The 20,423-nt window shown below is 37.2% G+C and overlaps 1 protein-coding gene across 3 annotated transcripts; it reads right to left on the bottom strand.

Annotated features, from left to right (window-relative positions):
* Positions 1–592: 592 nt before the first annotated feature.
* Positions 593–20,423, bottom strand: LOC132110827 (mitochondrial proton/calcium exchanger protein-like). Of its 3 annotated transcripts, none has more exons than XM_059517824.1 (15): positions 20,142–20,423; positions 14,371–14,428; positions 13,618–14,086; positions 10,798–10,941; positions 9,307–9,444; positions 8,918–9,121; positions 4,992–5,111; positions 4,773–4,904; positions 4,485–4,655; positions 4,269–4,394; positions 2,082–2,216; positions 1,806–1,999; positions 1,559–1,591; positions 901–1,039; positions 593–802 (listed from the first exon to the last, which is right to left on the bottom strand). In XM_059517824.1, exons 1-15 carry the CDS (start codon positions 20,218–20,220, stop codon positions 650–652), a joined length of 2,295 nt encoding a protein of 764 aa, XP_059373807.1. In that variant the 5' UTR covers positions 20,221–20,423; the 3' UTR covers positions 593–649. The 3 variants fall into 3 exon arrangements, with proteins under 3 accessions (XP_059373807.1, XP_059373806.1, XP_059373808.1); XM_059517823.1 differs by having other exon boundaries at positions 594–802; positions 13,618–14,089; XM_059517825.1 differs by lacking the exon at positions 1,559–1,591 and having other exon boundaries at positions 595–802.

Raw genomic sequence — 20,423 nt, 5'->3', positions numbered from 1 at the left:
GTACAAGCATAACATCAGCTTCTTTGGTTATTGATTAAACTTGGGCGAGATATCAACATCTTCTGAGCGACATTCAAGGATCTCATGAAGATTGTGAACTGAATAAAAAAATCGAATAAAAATACAACAGAATAAAACTGGATGAGTAGTGGAATAATGGTGACATGCGATGTGCAAAGACAGGAGATTGTGTCAGATCACAGGAAATGATGTGAAATCACTGCTAGGATGTGAGATTAGGAGAATAATAAAAGGTTTCGTTTTCCATGAATACATTTTTGCATCTTACAGATGAAGTGCACAATTTCTGTGACACAAGGATACTGCCACCCCAAATTTGTGCAATTGGTTGCACTTATGTAATTATGTCCAGCTCAACAACTCCGCTTAAACAGTTTGCTTTGTGCCAGAAATGACACACTCCACCTTTAAGAGAGTCTTTTTGAGAATTCATGAACAAATATTCTTTTAAAATTTATCTCTGAATTCATGAAGCCTCGAACTGGACAAATAAAAGATATGATGACCATGAATTAAGTGAATTATGGCCATATTTCGTTCCCTCCTTTTAATGTCTCACTCTGAAGCTTTTTAACACCTTAATGAACCTGAAAATCTTTAGGATCTTTTCCATTCCTACACGGAGGGTCTAGTTTTGAATTTTAGCTGCCTGCTCCTTCTCGACCTTCTCCTTGGCTTTCTCCTTCTCCAGCAGCTTCTCCTCTTTCTGCAGCATCACCATGATCTCTGTCACCTGGTTGGTGGAGATATCGATGTCCTCCTTATCAATCAGCTCTACCACCTAACACACAAATACACACAGAACAGATATAAATGTCAACGTCAAACTATAACGCTTAAAAAAATCAATGAGGGACCAAAGAAGTCCCATCTTGTTACCTTTAAGACATCATCGATGTCTATCTTGCCATCTTTGTTTTCGTCGAGCGCGTCTGCGATGCTGAGCAGCTTGTGTTCAGGGATGTTCTGGATCTGCTTCATGACTCCAATGAGCTCGTTGATGCTTATTAGATTCTCCCTGTAGGACAGGCACAGACTGAATACAGGGAACGGTTACTTGATAACACAAGGGGTAAGATGGTGGAGGACGAGTAAATCCCCGGATCAACCAATCGCATGCCAAGACAGCCGTGCAGGGTTCCCAGAATAAACGTTTGTGAGCGAAAGAGTTTTGGAGAAAATGATTCACTAATCTTTAAGAATTTGACTAAATCATACAAGCCTTAACTGTAGTTTCACAGAAGACAAAAATAAAGGCCCTTAAAATAAGTGATCCATCTTAAATTTGCAGCACTGAGACCTAGAGTGAACAAGATTTCACAGCACAGTCCTAATCACAAAACTGATTATCCGCATTAATTAAAGAAATACTAGTAAAGGAAATGACAAGCAGACTGCTGATTGATTTAAAAAAAAAAAAACACGTCAAACGTCCCTGAGGTGGTGTTTAGTGTTTGGTGGTGTTTAGTCCATATTTTAAGTGAACGCTTTTGATGAGAAAACAAAACGGAAGGCGAGAGGTCTCTCCTGTCCTTACCTTGGCAAGTCACTATGTTTCTCAAAGAACAATCTAAAAAAAAACAATAAACAATTATTTTCAATTGGACTGGGAACCCTTGTTGTTTACAATCTTTAAGATTATTCTTCCACCACCATTTTACTGTGTCGATTGCAACATCCCATCATGCATTACTGATGACAAACACTCACACACAGAAACCACCATCACCATTTAAACCAACTCCATACAAACAGCAAAACTCACGCAAATCAAGATCTCTTACCCAACTGGTGGTGTGGTCCCGCTGTCCATCTGTCCGTCGAGCATCATCTTGTCCTTCTCCAGCACACTGATGATCTTATCCACTCTGCCAATCATGCGGTTGACCCGCTTCGACAGACGCTGACTTGCTTTAGACTCCTTCACCACTTTCTCCTGTCCCGTTTTGGACAGCTCTCGCTTGATCTCCTCAAGGTCCTGTAGAGAGACATAGTGGACATCACATGTTTAAATGTTAATGTCAGAAAATGAAACCGGACCATTGGTTTATGGTACACACCTCGCTGTACTCCTGCACATCATCCTTAAGGTCCTCCAGCTCCTCTTTCTCTTTGGTGAGGAGATTCTTCTGCTCCTTCAGTTTGGTGCAGGCGTCACTCAGCAGGTCAATCTCTTCCTTAGTGATCTCCTCTCCCTGACAAATGGCACACATAGTGTCCATCAACACTCTCTCCAGGGAACACACACACACACACATTTCCATGCATGCACAGCAGGGTTGGGGAACCTTTGAATCAGTGGTGGATTTAACATTTTAGTGCGAGTTAGATGCTAGCTCTGGAAACTGACCAAAATAACAAATTTAATGAGGAAATATATACAAAATGGATGGGAATACCATGTAACTTATTTAGTCAAAGCATCATCTATTCCACTGTGGGATGGCTCCACTAAAGTTAACAATGTTCAAGCTAGTCATTATTTAAAGTAGTTAAACTACAGTTAAGCTGAAGTTGGCCAAGCAACTTTTTACACTACATAAATTACACATCTTATTATATAATTTGATTAACTATTTGATAATCAGCTGCACAGACATAACTCAAAAGGCACATAATGAATCAGTGATTTTCATGTTGATTTGATCCTTTGTCAATCTACACCTTACTGCCTTAACTTTTAAACGGTTGTGTAACTTATTGTAAAAAGGAAGCTAGTCTGAGAACAGCTGAACTATCGTCATACTTTTGAAAAGAGTATTAGTTACTCCCCAACTCTGATGCAGAGCCATAAAGAGGTTGCTCTTTTAGAAGAGGATCAGTCAGAGGAAAGGAAGGTCTTCCATACAGCAAAGGTGATTACAGAAGGGTCACTAAAACCAGCTGAAAGCCATTGTAAGGTTAATTCAGTGGGTCTCTGAGCAACATGAGGATTTGCTGTATTTTTGCATATGCAATGTACAACAGACACATTCTTATAAAGGAACAGAGAGTAAGGGTGAAGTCAAAAGGAGGATACAGGTATAACCAGACGAAAAGCTTCTGCTCTTTCAAAGCACTTTATTCATAGAGTACTAATATGCACATTTGATTCAGTAATTCTTTTGTGTCTGTTATGCTAAAAATAACAAGTATTACAATAGTCTAATTCTATCCTAGTTGAAAAGTTCTGATTATGAAACTGTAAATAATGCGTGCAGTAAAGTGACTAGGAGAGCAGAGCCTCAGTGTGGTGATCTCCGGATGGGGAGCAGTTCAGCATCTAACCTGAATACGCAGATACTTCTGCCACTGCTCAGACTGAAGAAATCAACACGCAAAAACAAGAGAAAGAGCAGCTCTAGTGACATGAGAGTACAAGATCCTGTTCTACAACAAAATCAAGTCAGAGGTGAATTAGATGGACCGTTTTTTATTAAATGATTCAGCCAAAGAAAGTTATACTACAAATATATATCAACACATTCATTGGATGTTTCAATTTTCCTAATTCAAGCAGAATGGGCCTATACTGTCACGTGACTTGCCATAAAAGGGTTATAAAAACATAATATAACATAATATAATCTTTATAACAGCTTTCATTACTCATTAACAAACACTGTTTTATAATGCTTGACAGATAATCAATAATGTACACTACTGTTTCAAAAGTTTGGGGTCAGAAGAAAGAAGCCTCTTATGCTCATCAAGGTTGCCTTTATTTGATCAAAACTGTAAAAACAGTAATACTGTGAAATATTTTTACACTTTACAGTAACTTTTTTCTACTTTGATATACTTTAAAAAGCTATTTATTCCTCATTCTAATATGTTGATTTGGTCAAGAAACATTTCTTATTATTACCAATGCCGGAAACAGTTGTGCTGCTTAATATTTTCGCAGAAACCATGTCAAAATATTTTTAAGGATTCTTTAATGAATAGAAATTTCAAAAGAACAGCAATATTTGAACATTGTAAATGACTTTTTCAATTTTGATTAATTTAATGCATCATTGCTAAATAGAAGTTTCTTTATAAAACAAACAACAAAAAAAACTTGCTGACCCCAAATTTTCAATCATAATGCAAAATTCTGTTCCTCACAAATGTCAAGTTTTCATACAAATATTTAGATTTTATTTCTTTTTAACCATGTTTAATAAGGGTTCTTTTAGATATAAGAGAGAAAACTGTCTGTTCACCTCTTGTTTTTTTTTGTGTGTGTGTGTGTATGTGTGTGAGTGAGAGAGAGACTATCTTACCTTAATACCCTCCAGCACCGGTGCAGTATCTCGTAGTTTTTCTGAATGGATGGCCACGTCTACACTGGAGAGAGCATGTTCTGCATCCACACGTCGTTCTGCTTCCATCTCCACCACCTCAGCCTCCTAGAAACACATAGAAAACCTTTTATGAACATTTCAACTATACTACAGGTATGACCAGGAATCACTGTCAGACTGAAGGCGACTAATGACCCGTGCGGCCTGCTCCTTTTCTTTCTCTGCAGCATCCGCCAGTCTCTCCAGCTCCCGCTCTCTGTTTTCCTGTTGGATAGCTGCCTCTTCCTGTAGCGTGGCCTCCAGCTTGGTTTTGTTATCCACTTTAGAGAAGTCCAGCTCTGCTACCTTCAACTGTGCCTCTTTAGTCTGTGAATGCACAAATGGACAACACAGACATTACACAAATCTGAAGCACTTGTTACATGTATATTTGTAAAATGAACCTATTTTGTTTGTAATATATATACATAGTGCAGTACATACCACAATCTCTGGCAGGTTCTGTAGTGTGGTTTTAAGCTGGTCTGTAGGGGACAGCGTGTCTGGCAGGAACATGGCTCGGGACAGCAGGAGCAGAGATGTGGGGATGTGCTGATTGAGGTGCAGCTCCAACCACTAACATGATCAGAAATGTGAAATACATGATGAGAAGATGTATTACTAGGAAGAAATGACTGTAGAGGAAAGTGCAGCATGTGTCACCTGTTTAAGCTGTTCTCTCAGTCTCTCCTCGGTCACACCCAGAGCTCTCATCCCTCTCACACGACATGCTGACTGCAGCTCGGTCACATTCAGACTGTCCACTCCTTCCTCTGCTATCAGCTGTCCGTCACACATACACATGCAAAGAAAATCAGCTAGCTGATACAGACATTTGGGCTGATACGATTCATGATAATTGTTTTCATTTCTTCAGAATTCTTATACACTAAATTCATTACAACATTATGACTACCGTTTTTTCCGAAAGTGCACCGGATTATAAGGCGCACCTTCAATGAATGGCCTATTTTAGAACTGTTTTCATATATAGGGCGCACCGGATTATAAGGCGAATAGAATAGAAGTAGAATAGAAGATACTGCAGTCAAACGTTTGACTGGGTTTGCGTAATGCATCCACTAGATGGAGCTGTGCTAAAGGGAATGTCAACATTTTGACAGAGCGCCTTGATCCATATCTAAAGGCCCTCCGGATTATAAGGCGCACTGTCGTTTTTTGAGTAAATTAAAGGTTTTTAAGTGCACCTTATAGTGCGGAAAATACGGTACTTTTATGGTGCTTTTTTTTCCTTTTCGAAGTTTAACAGCTGTGGTCACTATGCATTGATGTTGAAAAAAATATAAGTATATACAATAGCACTGAAAACACTTTAATCAAAAGCGATTTATAATGTCACAAAAGATTTAGATTAAAAAAAAACTGTCACAAAAACATTAAGCAAACTGCTTTCAATATTGAGCAGCAAATCAGCATATCTGAATGAATTAAATGCATATGTGTCATCGCCATCGTGTCAATTGATTATTATGCGCGAAGAAGAGAGAGCAAGACAGCGCTCGTGTTGTTTGAAGATGGTGAGCGTGCGGCAGGGGCTCGCTTGCTCGCTCTCTCTCTCTCCCTCTGTCTCTCTCTCCCTCTGTCTCTCTCTCTCTCTCTCTGTCTCTCTCTCGCTCTCTCTGCCCTGTTAAACTTTTTCAGTCCTGTCAATGATAAACTTTCCCTCTATTATGGTTAAGCTATGCAATTAATCCGCGAAACTGTTGATGCTGCACTTTACACTTTGGAAAAGTTATATATTTTTTAAAATATGAGCAGGCCTACAAGCTGGGATTGGTAATGCTGCACTGTAATCATAGTTATTTATTTATATTTTTCATTATATTTTATTATATGATATTGGTTTGAGACTGAGAGTATTTTATTTAGTGGAGAACTTTGCAGCAGTATTTTATTTCTTATTCTTTTTTTATTTTAATATAAATTATATTTTATTAATTTATTTTATTAAAAAGTCTTTAAAAAAAGTCTAAACAAATAGTTAAAAAAGGTTTATAGTAATAGACAACCTGCAGTTTAATTTTTGCATTTCTTTCCCTTACTGTACCGAAAATGAACCGAACCGTTACTTTAAAACCGAGGTACGTACCGAACCGTGATTTTTGCGTACCGTTACACCCCTAATATATATATATATATATATACAGTACAGACCAAAAGTTTGGACACACCTTCTCATTCAAAGAGTTTTCTTTATTTTCATGACTATGAAAATTGTAGATTCACACTGAAGGCATCAAAACTATGAATTAACACATGTGGAATTATATATGGAATTATATACATAACAAAAAAGTGTGAAACAACTGAAAATATGTCTTATTGTAGGTTCTTCAAAGTAGCCACCTTTTGCTTTGATTACTGCTTTGCACACTCTTGGCATTCTCTTGATGAGCTTTTCACTTCACAGGTGTGCCCTGTCAGGTTTAATAAGTGTGATTTCTTGCCTTATAAATGGGGTTGGGACCATCAGTTGTGTTGTGCAGAAGTCAGGTGGATACACAGCTGATAGTCCTACTGAATAGACTGTTAGAGTCACCGCTGCTGCGGAGGATAAGTTCATCCGAGTCACCAGCCTCAGAAATCGCAGGTTAACAGCAGCTCAGATTAGAGACCAGGTCAATGGCACACAGAGTTCTAGCAGCAGACACATCTCTAGAACAACTGTTAAGAGGAGACTGTTTGAATCAGGCCTTCATGGTAGAATATCTGCGAGGAAACCACTGCTAAAGAAAGGCAACAAGCAGAAGAGACTTGTTTGGGCTAAAGAACACAAGGAATGGACATTAGACCAGTGGAGATCTGTGTTTTGGTCTGATGAGTCCAAATTTGAGATCTTTGATTCCAACCACCGTGTCTTTGTGCAACGCAGAAAATGTGAACGGATGGACTCCACATGTCTGGTTCCCACCGTGAAGCATGGAGGAGGAGGTGTGATGGTGTGGGGGTGCTTTGCTGGTGATATTGTTGGGGATTTATTCCAAATTGAAGGCATACTGAACCAGCATGGCTACCACAGCATCTTGCAACGGCATGCTATTCCATCCGGTTTGCATTTAGTTGGACCATTTATTTTTCAACAGGACAATGACCCCAAACACACCTCCAGGCTGTGGAAGGGCTATTTGACCAAGAAGGAGAGTGATGGGGTGCTGCGCCAGATGACCTGGCCTCCACAGTCACCGGACCTGAACCCAATCGAGATGGTTTGGGGTGAGCTGGACCGCAGAGTGAAGGCAAAAGGGCCAACAAGTGCTAAGCATCTCTCGGGGAACTCCTTCAAGACTGTTTGAAGACCATTTCAGGTGACTACCTCTTGAAGCTCATCAAGAGAATGCCAAGAGTGTGCAAAGCAGTAATCAAAGCAAAAGGTGGCTACTTTGAAGAACCTAGAATAAGACATATTTTCAGTTGTTTCACACTTTTTTGTTATGTATATAATTCCATATATAATTCCACATGTGTTAATTCATAGTTTTGATGCCTTCAGTGTGAATCCAAAATTTTCATAGTCATGAAAATAAAGAAAGCTCTTTGAATGAGAAGGTGTGTCCAAACTTTTGGTCTGTACTGTATATTATATATATATAATAGTTTTTGAAAGAAGTTTCTTCTGCTCATCAAGCCTGCATTTATTTGATCAAAAATACAGAATAAAAATATAATATTGTGATATATTATTACAATTTAAAATATTTTTTTTTAAATTTATTATACTTTAAATTATCATTTATTTCTGTGATGCAAAGCTGAATTTTTAGGATCATTATCACATGATCCTTTAGAGATTCATTCTAATATTATGATTCATTATCAAAGTTGGAAACAGTTCTGCTGTTTAATATTTTTTCAGAACATTTGATACTTTTTTAGGATACTTTGATGAATAAAAAGTAAAAAAAAAAAAAAGCTATGTTTTTACAATATAAATATTTTGTAATAACAATATACACTACTGGTCAGTAATTTGGGGTCAGTAATTTTTTTTCTTTCTTCTTTTTAAATAAAATTAATACTTTTATTCAGCAAGGATGTGTTAAATGGATAAAAAGTGATAGTAAAGAAAATATATTATTAGAATATATATTATTAGAATTTTTTTTTTATTTTGAATAAATGCAGTTCTTTTTAACCTTTTATTCATCAAATATATTAGACAGCAGAACTGTTTCCAACACTCATAATAAATCAGAATATTAGAATGATTTCTAAATGATCATGTGATAGACTGGATGTTACATGTGACACTAAAGGCTGGAGTAATGATGCTGAAAATTCAGCTTTGCATCACAGGAATAAATTATTTTTTTAAAGAATATTCAAATAGAAAACTATTATTTTAAGTTGTAATAATATTTCACAATATTACTGTTTTTTTCTGTATTTTTGATCAAATAAATGCAGGCTTGATGAGCAGAAGAAACTTCTTTCAAAAACATTAAAAATAGTAATGTTTCCAAACTTTTGGTCTGTACTGTGTGTATATATATATATATATATATGTGTGTGTGTGTGTGTGTATATGTATATGACAACACATCTTCAGCTGAGTAAGGACAGGTTCTAACCTTGTCGTCTGCATGGATGGCTCGGAGTTTCATGATGAGCTGAAAGCGCAAGAAATTGTTGGTGCCGATGGACTGCAGCTCCAGCAGCTTGCACAGAGCCACCAGCTGCGGTCGTGTCAGATTATCCAAGGTCAGTTCATCCTCAAACAACTTAGAGAAACGTATGATCTGCTCATTACTGGGTCTCTCTCCAGAGTCTCGGATCTGAGAGAAGAAGGGAAAAAGAAAGAGGGAGTTCTTGTTCAAAAAAGCTCTCATTCATTATGCTCATCTAAGAGCATTTCATAAAAATCACCACAAGAGGGAAATAAAGAGCTGTGTTTTGAATCACTTGAAGCAGCAGTAGTTGTTTTTTCAGGATGCGTTCTGAACATATGACTATGATCTACCTTCTGAAAGAAAGTGGAGAACTCCTCAGTCACGTTGCCTTTGGCTGCTTTGTTTCTTAGTGCAATCTCCTCGATTGTGTCCTGCAAGAACTTGGCCATCTCTAACTTCACTCTCAGCTCCTTCTTTAGTCTTTCCTCCTGCAAAGCACAGTGTGCGTGAGAGAGATATAGAGATGCAACATTGAAAATGTCTTTATTTTTTTGTAAATTAATTTAAAAAAGCGAACTTTCTTAAATTTTAGATTCATTGCACACAAAGTAAAATTTTTCAAGAGTTTTTTTGTTTTAATTCTGATGGTGATGACAGCTTAGGAAAATTACAAATTCAGTATCTCTGAAAATTAGAATATTCCATTTTGAGTTTGATTAGTTTGATTAATTTTGAGTATAAATACTGGGTACCTCTTGGGCTAGCTTAGAACATGCAACCACAATTATGGGAAAGTCTACTGACTTGACAGTTGTCCAAAAGACGATCATCTACACCCTCCACAAGGAGGGTAAGCCATAGAAGGTCATTGGTGAAAGAGCTGTATCAAAATATATTCAGAGAAAGTTGACTGGAAGGAAAAAGTGTGGTAGGAAAGGTGCACAAGAAGCAGGGATGACCACAGCATTGGGAAGATTGTCAGGAAAAGCCGATTCTTGGGAAAGAACTTGGGAGAGCTTCACAAGGAATGGACTGAAACCAGAGAACCAAGCCACTCCAGTGTGAAGTTTTGAAGTCAGTGATGATTTTGGGAGCCGTGACGTCTGCTGGTGTTGCTCCATTGTGTTTTATCAAGTCCAAAGCCAATGCCTTCTACCAGGAGATTTTGGAGCACTTTATGCTTCCATCTGTTGACAAGCTTTATGAAGATGCTGATTTCATTTTCCACCAGGACTTTAGCACCTGTCCACAGTGCCAAAACCACTTCCAAGTGGTTTGATGACCATGATATTACTGTGCTTGATTGGCCAGCCAACTCACCTGACCTGATCCTCACAGAGAATCTATGGGGTATTGTGAAGAGGAAGATAAGTAACATCTGACTAACAAACAATAACTAACAAACAATACAGAGGAACTGAAGGCCGCTATCAAAGCATCCTGGGCTTCAATAACGCCTCAGCAGTGCCACAGGCTGATCACCTTCATGCCTTGTCGCATTGAAGCAGTAATTCGTGCAAAAGGAGCCCCAACCAAGTATTGAGTGCATAATTAAACTTGCTTTGGAGATCTTGAACATTTCTTTATTGTTTGTTTGTTTTTTTTTATGAAAAAAAAAATGTAATAGTTCAGTGTGCGTGCAATAAATCTAAAATATAGGAAAGTTTGATTTTTGGAATTAAATCACAAAAAAATAAAAAGTTTTCCATCCTATTCTAATATTTTGAGATGCACCTGTATGATATGAGGTCAAATAGGTTTGGTATAAGTATAAGAGGTATGACTAGGACAGAAATATGATTAAGGTCTTTATAGATTTAAAACTCCAAAGTTCAGCGTACCTTTTTGGACTGCGTCTCAAAGGTGGATGGCAACATATTTGGGAAAAGTTTCAGTGCAACAGGAAGCAGAAACTCCATAAATGGAACGATGATAAAGACCAGAAAGGGCAGAAGCCGGAAGACATCTGCACATGTCCTCAGGAACTGCAATTAACACAACAGACAGTGATGTCAACAGATTGCTGCTTTGGTGATGAAATACAAAAATTGATCAGTGGTGGAAAATCTAATCTCTAGAACTAAAAATGAAGTAAACCTCTGATATCCCTGTCATGAAACACTAAAAACTGATTTTACAGGATGATCTGCTCTGTCAGGTCTATATAAGAATGTAAAATAAGAGCTCAGATCCTGCTGGGTGGTGAAAAGACATTTTCCTCTCTACTGTTTGGGTGAATCTCACAACACCTGTCAAGCACCCCATGTCCTGCTCCTAGCTCACCCCAAAATCAAAAGGAAGAAGCTTATTTTGTTTAAAAAGCCATTAAGATTTTCTACATTATTTTCATGACAATTAAGGACGTTCAGTCTGATCTCCATCTATTCTTATTATAATGCAAACACACACACACACACACACACACAAATCATTATTGTCATACAATATTTAAATTATGAGGCACTTTTACATCATGTTTGTTTAAATGCTTTCAATGTATGCTTTTAAATATAATAATTTACAATACTTATTTTTTACATAAATGAGAATGGGAATCACCAGAATAATAATAATACAATAAAATAAAAATAAAGATAAGAAATACTGACGGTCGTAAAAACATTCATATTAACGCTAACTTCCTTTTTTTTTTTTTGGTGAAAAAATAAACTGGATGTGTTTTATGCATGATTCACTCCTCCTGTAAAGTAAAATAAAATTATTTGAAAGTTAAAAGAGATATGAGACATCAGGTAAAGTACAATAAAACGAAACAAGATCAAATAAATAAATAAATAAGATAAATAAAAATAAAAAAATGGACAAAAAAAATTTCTGAAATGTGAGTAAAACCAGAGACTCCATGAAAACCATGAATCTGAATCATGTAATATCGAATATAATAAAGTTGATGAAATCCGATGAATTCAGAAAATGAGAAGTTAGATAACAAAGGAGCTTCAGCTCCACCTCGGTGTCAGCGGTCCTATAGGGAAAGAAGAATTTAAACCAGGCAGGCCTGAAAAGAGCTTTTGTGTTCGGCCCATTGACATGTATATTAGCACAGGCAGAGAGAGAGAGAGAGAGAGAGAGAGAGAGAGAGAGAGAGAGAGAGCACAAGGGGGAGAGAGAGAGAGGAGGAAAACAGGGAAGCCTGGAGTGTGAAATATTCAGGGACGAGTGAGTGGGATGGAGAGTGAAGGCATTCCAAAGGAAGTGGCCGGGAGAGAGCAGGACAGAGGGCTTGGGAAGGGGGTTGATGATGACTGACTGACGTGAGGAAGCCACACTGTGCGAGGCCAGTTGTGAATAGGCAGGATTAAGAATGAAGCAGGTCTGAAGAATAGCAAGAGTGAGGTGCGACAGATGCTAGCTGAGGCAGAGAGACATTAGCATACCTCGCGATGCTAATGTTTACAGAGCTCACAACAAAGAAAACCTCAAGTGAGCTCTTGATAACAACAAACTATGACTACCTAAACATGAGTATTATATAAGCTGTAGATGTTTTTGAACAAAATGCTGTAAAAAACTAAACTAAACAAAAAAAAAGAAAATAGCACAAGACTTAATAGAAAGCACAAGAAAATAAATAAAGGAAGTATAAACAATCATAGTAACACTTTAATGTTTACAATGATGGCTTGCAGCAAATGTTTTCAAAATGTTTGCCAGAACACCAAATTCTATGGTGGTTTCTATATAACCAGTAGTATCACCAGAGTAAAACCAAACATCAGAGAAATGATAGGAGAAATGTAACGGTGGCATTAATATCCCAGCAACCCAAGGACAGACAGTTCATTCAAAGAGAATGACAGAGTGACACAAAGCCTGAGCAGTTTCCAGTACGTACTGGCCTCCAACAGTTAAAGATTATATGCGTCACATTAGTGTCACTTTACAACAGACTGACAGAGTCATGCAACTGTCTGAGAATTTGAGGTTGGGAAGGCATTAGCACTATGCTAACAGGACGATCAAGTAATACAGTGTTTGATAGTTGCAATCTGCTGTGAGCTTTAAACCTCAAATATAACACAGATGAGCAGGAACCTTGTTTTTACACTATGAAGTTTGGGGTCGGTAAGATTTTGTAATGTTTTTAAAGTATCTAATGCTCACCAAGGCTGCATTTATTAGAAAAATACAACAAATCTGTTATATAATGAAAAAAATATTACAATTTTAAATAGCTGATTTCGATTTCAATATATCTAAAAATCTAGAATTTATTTCAAGTTTATATCCTAAAAGCCTCAAGATTCATATTAGTCCCATGTGAGCTGGTTAATGTGTCTCGGGGTTCCTCTGGCCTCCTGACTAATCAGTAATCTATAACTGCTGTTCCCTGAAAACTCAGCATGGCACTAATTTAAATCATTAAACTACAGAAAGAGATCCAGTCAAGACTTTATAGGACTGGGATTAAGCTACGGAAGTATGCTAACCACCCACCCCAAATCCGTCTACACATGACTTAATTACATTACACTGGGTTAAATCCATAGGGTAATGACAGATAAACAATTTATATTGCACCAAGAACAACTACTTAAGCACTGACAGGTCAAATGGCAAGCCCAGAGTGGTACATTATGACAGTTTTCCTTGCATTCTCTTTTAAAAGTAAAGAAAAACTTGACAGCCCTAATGTTTACCTGTCTCCTCTCTCGGCGTGACAGAATGTGTCCATTCAGCACCCTCCAGAGCATCCGAACAGCGATAGTCGTTTCTATCCACAGCAGACGGAACCCGTGATAGTAGTGCTTCACCTCATCAATCACACGTTGGCGTATTGTCAGTCGCACAGGTTCGGCATCTACCGTTGGGCTGTACACCGGTCCACCCTCCTCAAGCTTTTTATTCCGATCCTTCAGTGAACGTAAAGAACGCTCTACTTTTGAATCATCATGAAGGGGGCCTGTTGTATGTACCCACCGGACTGGGGTGTTCTGTGGCCAGGCTAGCGTCCTGAGGTATGTGGAGTGGGTGTGAATAGGGTCACGTACTAAGGTGGCACAGAACAGGCGAGGTGACCTGGACAAGCGGTGCTGAAGAACAGATGAACTGTCAAGGTACAGGGCAGATGAGGCATGGGGCCAGGTGCTGCCTCCAAGAACACCAGGACTGCTGAAAAACAGACATCATGCATCGGCCCAAACAATCTTTAAATAAAGACCCAATGTCAAAGTATAAATAAAGACAATGTTTTTTAAAATGACAAAAATTTAGATAGCAAAAATATGCTCATCTTAAAAGAGATGTATTCATGCCATAGTATACGAATTACACTTTTATTTACACTTTTTTTACAATTACTTTTCTCCAAATAGATTCAGACAAAAAATAAATAAATAAATAAAAAACCATGTCATTGACCCAGTTATAATTTAATAATCGGTTCACTTTACCTGTTTGTGGCTAACCGCAGTGCAGTGCAGTTAAAGCATGCGCTTTCTGATAACTTTCCTGAAAGAGATTCAGAGTAAAGAAAATATGCAGTTAGATATCATGATATCATACAGCACACTTATGAGATCACCATGAAGAAGTATGGACCAACAGCGTAATGCAATACAGCTCCAGGAAGTCCATGCATCTGTGCATGATGGAAAAACAACAACAATAAAAACAGATGATATGATATAACATAAAGGGGTCATGAAGAGTGCTACAGACTACAAGCCAGCACAGGATCTCAGAAAACGACAGGGAAAATGCTTGGTCCCTTGCCAGTGGTGCATACACAGACAAGAGAAGAAAAAAAAATCACCACTGCCAAGAGAAAGGACACGCAAATGAAGGTACGTAAGGTAAGGTCCCAGGTGTGAGCTGTGCCAGAAACAGAGCGATGGAGGCACTTAGATGCATCAAAAACCTTAATTCAGGAGTTTTCAAACAGTTTGATTCCAAGAACCCTTACATTTGATTTTTTTTTTCAAATTTTATAAAGGCAACAAATTGTGCTTTTCTATTATTACTGTACAGTACTTAAGCAAATTATTATTATTATCCTATTAATTATTTTCTGGAAAATATAAAGTTAACGTGCATCTAACTACGTACCCATTATTTTGTTCAAAATATGCAGATTTTTTCCCACTCGCTATTATAAAACTCCAATTAAGTATTTTTAAAAGTAAAAAATAAATAGTAATTTGGTTAATGTGAAAGTAAAAAAAAAAAAAAGACATTAAACATATTATCTTAAAGGAATAATTCACCCAATTTGATCTGTCATCATTTACTTACCCTCAAGTTGTTCCAAACCTGTACAAATTGGTTCCTTCTGCTGAACAGGAAGTCAATGGGGCCCAGAAATTGTTTGGTTATCCACAACCTTCAAATATATCTACTTGTTCAGCAGAAGAAATACATTTCATGGAATAACTTGATTAGTAAATGAAGACAGAATTTTAATTTTGGGTGACCATTCCCTCTTAAGAGCACATATTAACTTTGACAGCCCTAAAAACATCTCTCAAGTTTTTGTAAACCTCCTGGAAACCCAGGGTTTAATTAATACCTAAAAAACATTTCCACATCTCAATCTTCAATGGAGTTGTGTTAGGAATCAAAACCAGAAAAGGTTTCTGTGTATTCAACAGGACAATCAAGCCTTTAAAAGGTGAATTGTCATTTTTAAAATCATTAAAAAAAAATCCCAGTTTAAAAAACAGAGTTAACATTTAAAACAGTTTGATTGGTTGAGCATCCAAATCAAGGTGTTCTTTTCTAGTCATAGGCAAAAGTGACATAATGCACCTCCAACTATAGGTCCATCTAAACAAAATTAGAATGTTGTGGAAAAGTTCATTTATTTCAGTAATTCAACTCAAATTGTTAAACTCGTGTAGTAAATAAATTCAGTGCACACAGACTGAAGTAGTTTAAGCCTTTGGTTCTTTTAATTGTGATGATTTTGGGTCACATACAACAAAAACCCACCAATTCACGATCAACAAATTAGAATACTTCATAAGACCAATAAAAAAAAAACATTTTTTGTGAATTTTTGGCCTTCTGGAAAGTGTTATTTACTGTACATGAACTCAATACTTGGTAGTGGCTCCTTTTGCTTTAATTACTGCATCAATTCAGTGTGGCATGGAGATGATCAGTCTGTGGCACTGCTGAGGTGGTATGGAAGCCCAGGTTTCTTTGACAGTAGCCTTCAGCTCATCTGCATTTTGTGGTCTCTTATTTTCCTCTTGACAATACCCCATAGATTCTCTGTGGGGTTCAGGTTTGGTGAGTTTGCTGGCCAGTCAAGCACACCAACAGCATGGTCATTTAACCAACTTTTGGTGCTTTTGGCAGTGTGGGCAGGTGACAGATTATTGCATCCCAATCACTACAGACTGTGGAAACTTAACACTGGACTTTAAGCAACTTGGGCTATGAGCTTCTCCACCCTTCCTCCAGACTCTAGGACCTTGGTTTCCAAATGAAATACAAAACTTGCTCTCATCTGAAAAGAGGACTTTGGACCAATGGCAACAGCCCAGTTCTTGTTCTCCTTAGCCCAGGTAAGATGCCTCTAACATTGTCTGTGGTTCAGGAGTGGTTTAACAAGAGGAATACAACAACTGTAGCCAAGATGCACCATGTCATGTCTGTATGCCTTGACCCCAGCCTCAGTCCATTCCTTGTGAAATTCACTCAAATTCTCGAATCGATTCTCTTCCACACTTTTTCCTTCCACTCAACTTCCTGTTAATAGTTTGTGCTATACGCTCCCATGTCTGCTTCTTGTCCCTTGCTGTGACACCCGGCCCAAATTTTTCCTTTAAGAATGGCCTTGTGTTAATCCACTAACTGGGCTAACAGTAAACACTGTTCCTCTGTCAAGTTTGGCTTTCTCGCCCTTTTTGGTTTTGATTCCATGTTTGATACATTAAAACCAACATTCAAACCGCCACTTAAATAGGACAGCAATCACTGTAATTGGAAAGAGTGGAACAATTTTTATCATTCTAAGCCAAACAAATACCTTATAGGAAATTAAAAGCATGGTAAATAAAAAAAGGATTTATATACACACATATAATGTGTGTGTGTGTGTGTGTGTGTGAGAGAGAGAATGGTCAAATAGGAAAAATTACGCATGTAAATTCAAAGTGAGAATTAGAATAGACCCTATAATTAAAATAAAATCACTTAAAATCACTCTTTTTTTCCTTCTTGGACAACCAACCAATCACAGTCTTCAAAAGATTGTGTCAAACATAGCAACGGGGTCAACCCCGCCTCCTCACTAAGATGAAAGTTTTTGTCTTTTTCCTCATGTTGGTTTCCTGTGCCAAGTCACAGTATGTGCTTGTACATTTAACCAGCTTGGTAGATGCCTGATGTTTTGTGCTAATGTCCTGATAAGATAACCCCATCTCTGGCAAAATACAATGCTGGCTTAAGACTTCACTGCAAATTTATCACACAATAAACTTTTCTGAATATTTTGTGCATGTTGCATCAATGTCATTCTTTCATGTTTTCACTGACATACAAAAGGGGGTGCTCTGAAGCATCTTGTGAAAGAGTACTGAAAGTACAGATTAACAACACGAACATCATGCATTAACAGCATATAAATCAAAACTGTCTAAAGTTACCCAATCAAATAACATTCCAGGAAATTGTATAGAACCGTGCAAGCTTTGGATGTGTTAATGGCGATCTTTTCCTTTTTGTTTAAAATGTAGCTTTTTTCATGAAACTTACCCACATTCAAGTGTTAATAAAAAAAGATTGTTTGAAGCTAGAAAAAAACTTTATAAAAAAATATTATTTTTTTTTTTAAACAGAGATGACTTAAGAAAAAAAGAACAAACGCTGGCAGGGAAAGAATAAACAACCAGTGTCGTCATGCTTATTGGTAGGTTTAACTCTTTTTTTATGATAATCCATATTATCAATCCTGAATATTAAGTCTGAATGCTATGAAAGCTATTCTTGGTAGCATTTGTTTACCTAACAATGCATATTCAGATCAGACCTCTAATTTATAGGCTTGTCAAGCAGAGCTGCGGTTAATCATTTGCCAGGCCTCACTTCTGCAGACTAGCTTCGAGAAAGAAAGAAAGAAAGAGTTACTGGGGTTTCTCAGGAAGCACTTCAAGTATATTTCGAAATCAATTAGAGATTGTGGGAGCAATTCTGAGGTTGAGTAAGCAAGCAAAAGAGCATGTTTTATTTCGTTTTGACAAGGTATAAGGCCATAGCTACAGTTCCAAGGTCCAAAGATGTGTTGTTTTTATTACCATTGAATTGTGCTGTGTAATTTTTCTTTATATATTTACTTAAAGAAACAATGTAAACAAAGTATGACTGAATTATTTTTCAATTAATTATAAATTAAATGTATTATCAAGGTTGAATTAAACAGACTTTGATTTGTAAAATTTAATTATTATAAATATTAATATTGGTTATATATCAAGATATTATCTAATCTGATCTAATCAAGGAAATTAAAAGTAAAAAAAGGCCGGATAAAAACAGACAATGAAAACTTTACAACTCAGTCCATATAAGCGATGGATCGTGAAACAAAGGATTGCCTTGAAACACAAGAAATTATGTGGTTGTTCATGAATGACCAATAGTTGTTTTTATAAAAATGAAAAATAATAAAAATTATGAATTATTCTTTTGAATATCTGAGTAAAATCAAACATTATATCATCCAGTCATCGACTTTGCACATCTTGAGAGTCCAAAAGCATTAACTGCCCGATGAAGCCTATTAGAATATAGTTCAAACAACCTTATAATTCAAGCAATGAAAGAAAAAATACATATATAACTTTGTACATTCATTGCACTTTTCTAAATATCAGCACGTGTGCTGTTGATTTTATGCAACAGTGCAGAGTAACATGATGTTTCGTTCCATTAATTAATCAGTTTTTGAATGAATCGAGTGAACCAGTGATTCAAAGACCCATTCAAGATGGACTTGTTTCGTTTCTAATAGAATCAGCCGTTTTGAACGAATTGTTTGATTTAAATAATTCAATAAATAATTTATTAAAACAGGGACTTGCTGCCACCTACTGGCGATTTTATTATCATTATTTATCCATGACTGGCCTAAACCAGCCAAGGTGCCAGCAGAAAAACACATTCAGCAAAATATTGACAAAAATTCCTCCATTTCAGGCCCCAGAAAGGGAAAAAAGGCTTATAAATAAGTTAATTCAACAAGCCGAACTTTTCATTAAATAAAGGCCTTTTTATAAATTAGACAAATGCTTTAATAATTATGTAAAATTGGGTATAGGTATGGCATCGATAATAAGGAAGTGGACAGTCTGTCCTCAGATAACCTCCAGTGCACACAAGGACAAGAGCTTCTGTTCTCCAGCAGCCTCCAGCAACCTTATTTCCTGTAATAAAGTGTCTAATTTAAAAAGAAGCACTCCATAATTAAACGAAAAGCAAACGTTTCTTCAAAAGCGTGGAAACGACTCGCGTGTTGAACATAACAACGAGCCGAAAAACCAACCAGCGGTCAACACGAGTTACAGCCATAGGTTACAGCGCTGTTATTTTCCAGAACTACAGTAACAGAGCACGATGACATAAACGCGCAAGCACGTGTGATACTGACGCCACCATTATCTGTGCTCGTGCACTGGACGCATCCCTCATACATTCTGCACAGGAAGACGTTTAAATCGACGACGTTTAAATCGACGGTTCTCGGTGATTATGACTGATTAAATCTGTGATGCTATACAGTTAGCTTGTTAGCTAATCACTTAAGCCTCTTATTTCACCAGTTGATCAATAACGTGATCTCGCCGGCCAAGTTTGAGAGCTCATTACGAACTCTATGATTTAAAGTAAACAATGTAGTGTCAGGAGGGAGTTTTTTCATAAGACATCTGCAGCAGTTTAGGTCTTAAAACAGGTCTTAAAATGCCCGGATTGAATAACACGGAGAACGAAACAAGGTGGTGTTAAAGTCGCAAGGCCTTGTCGCATTTGCTATAAAAATAAAACTGGTTGATATATATGTAACGTGCATTTTGACAGTTCATATAAGGCTCGCTGCCCGTTTCAATACATAAAGGCAGAAAGGGAATTACTATATTAACCATAAAAATGGTGTTGAAAAAAAAACAATAAATGTAACCACATACAAATCTATCCCGTGATTAACAAATATCAGTTTTACCTTTTCTGAATTCGTGCTTTAATGACCTAGATGTTTGCAGCAAAGAAGTCCGAGACCTGGTGAGCAGAATCGATGCCATTCTCTTCCCGTCTATATGGATGAATATAATATATAAAGCGTCAAACGTTAGTGTAATATTTACAGTAACGCTGAGTGCACGTAGAGAGGTGATACACTGACGGTTTATGAACTATCTACAGAAGTCATAGTCCTCAGCTCTTGGCCCATGCCCTTGTACACTCCTCTGTGATTCAAGCGATGAGTTTGCAAGCGGTCGGGATT

The sequence above is a fragment of the Carassius carassius genome, chromosome 30 (genome assembly GCF_963082965.1).
Source record: "Carassius carassius chromosome 30, fCarCar2.1, whole genome shotgun sequence".
In the NCBI taxonomy this organism is placed as follows: Eukaryota; Metazoa; Chordata; class Actinopteri; order Cypriniformes; family Cyprinidae; genus Carassius; species Carassius carassius.
This window is presented reverse-complemented; position numbering and strand designations above follow the sequence as displayed.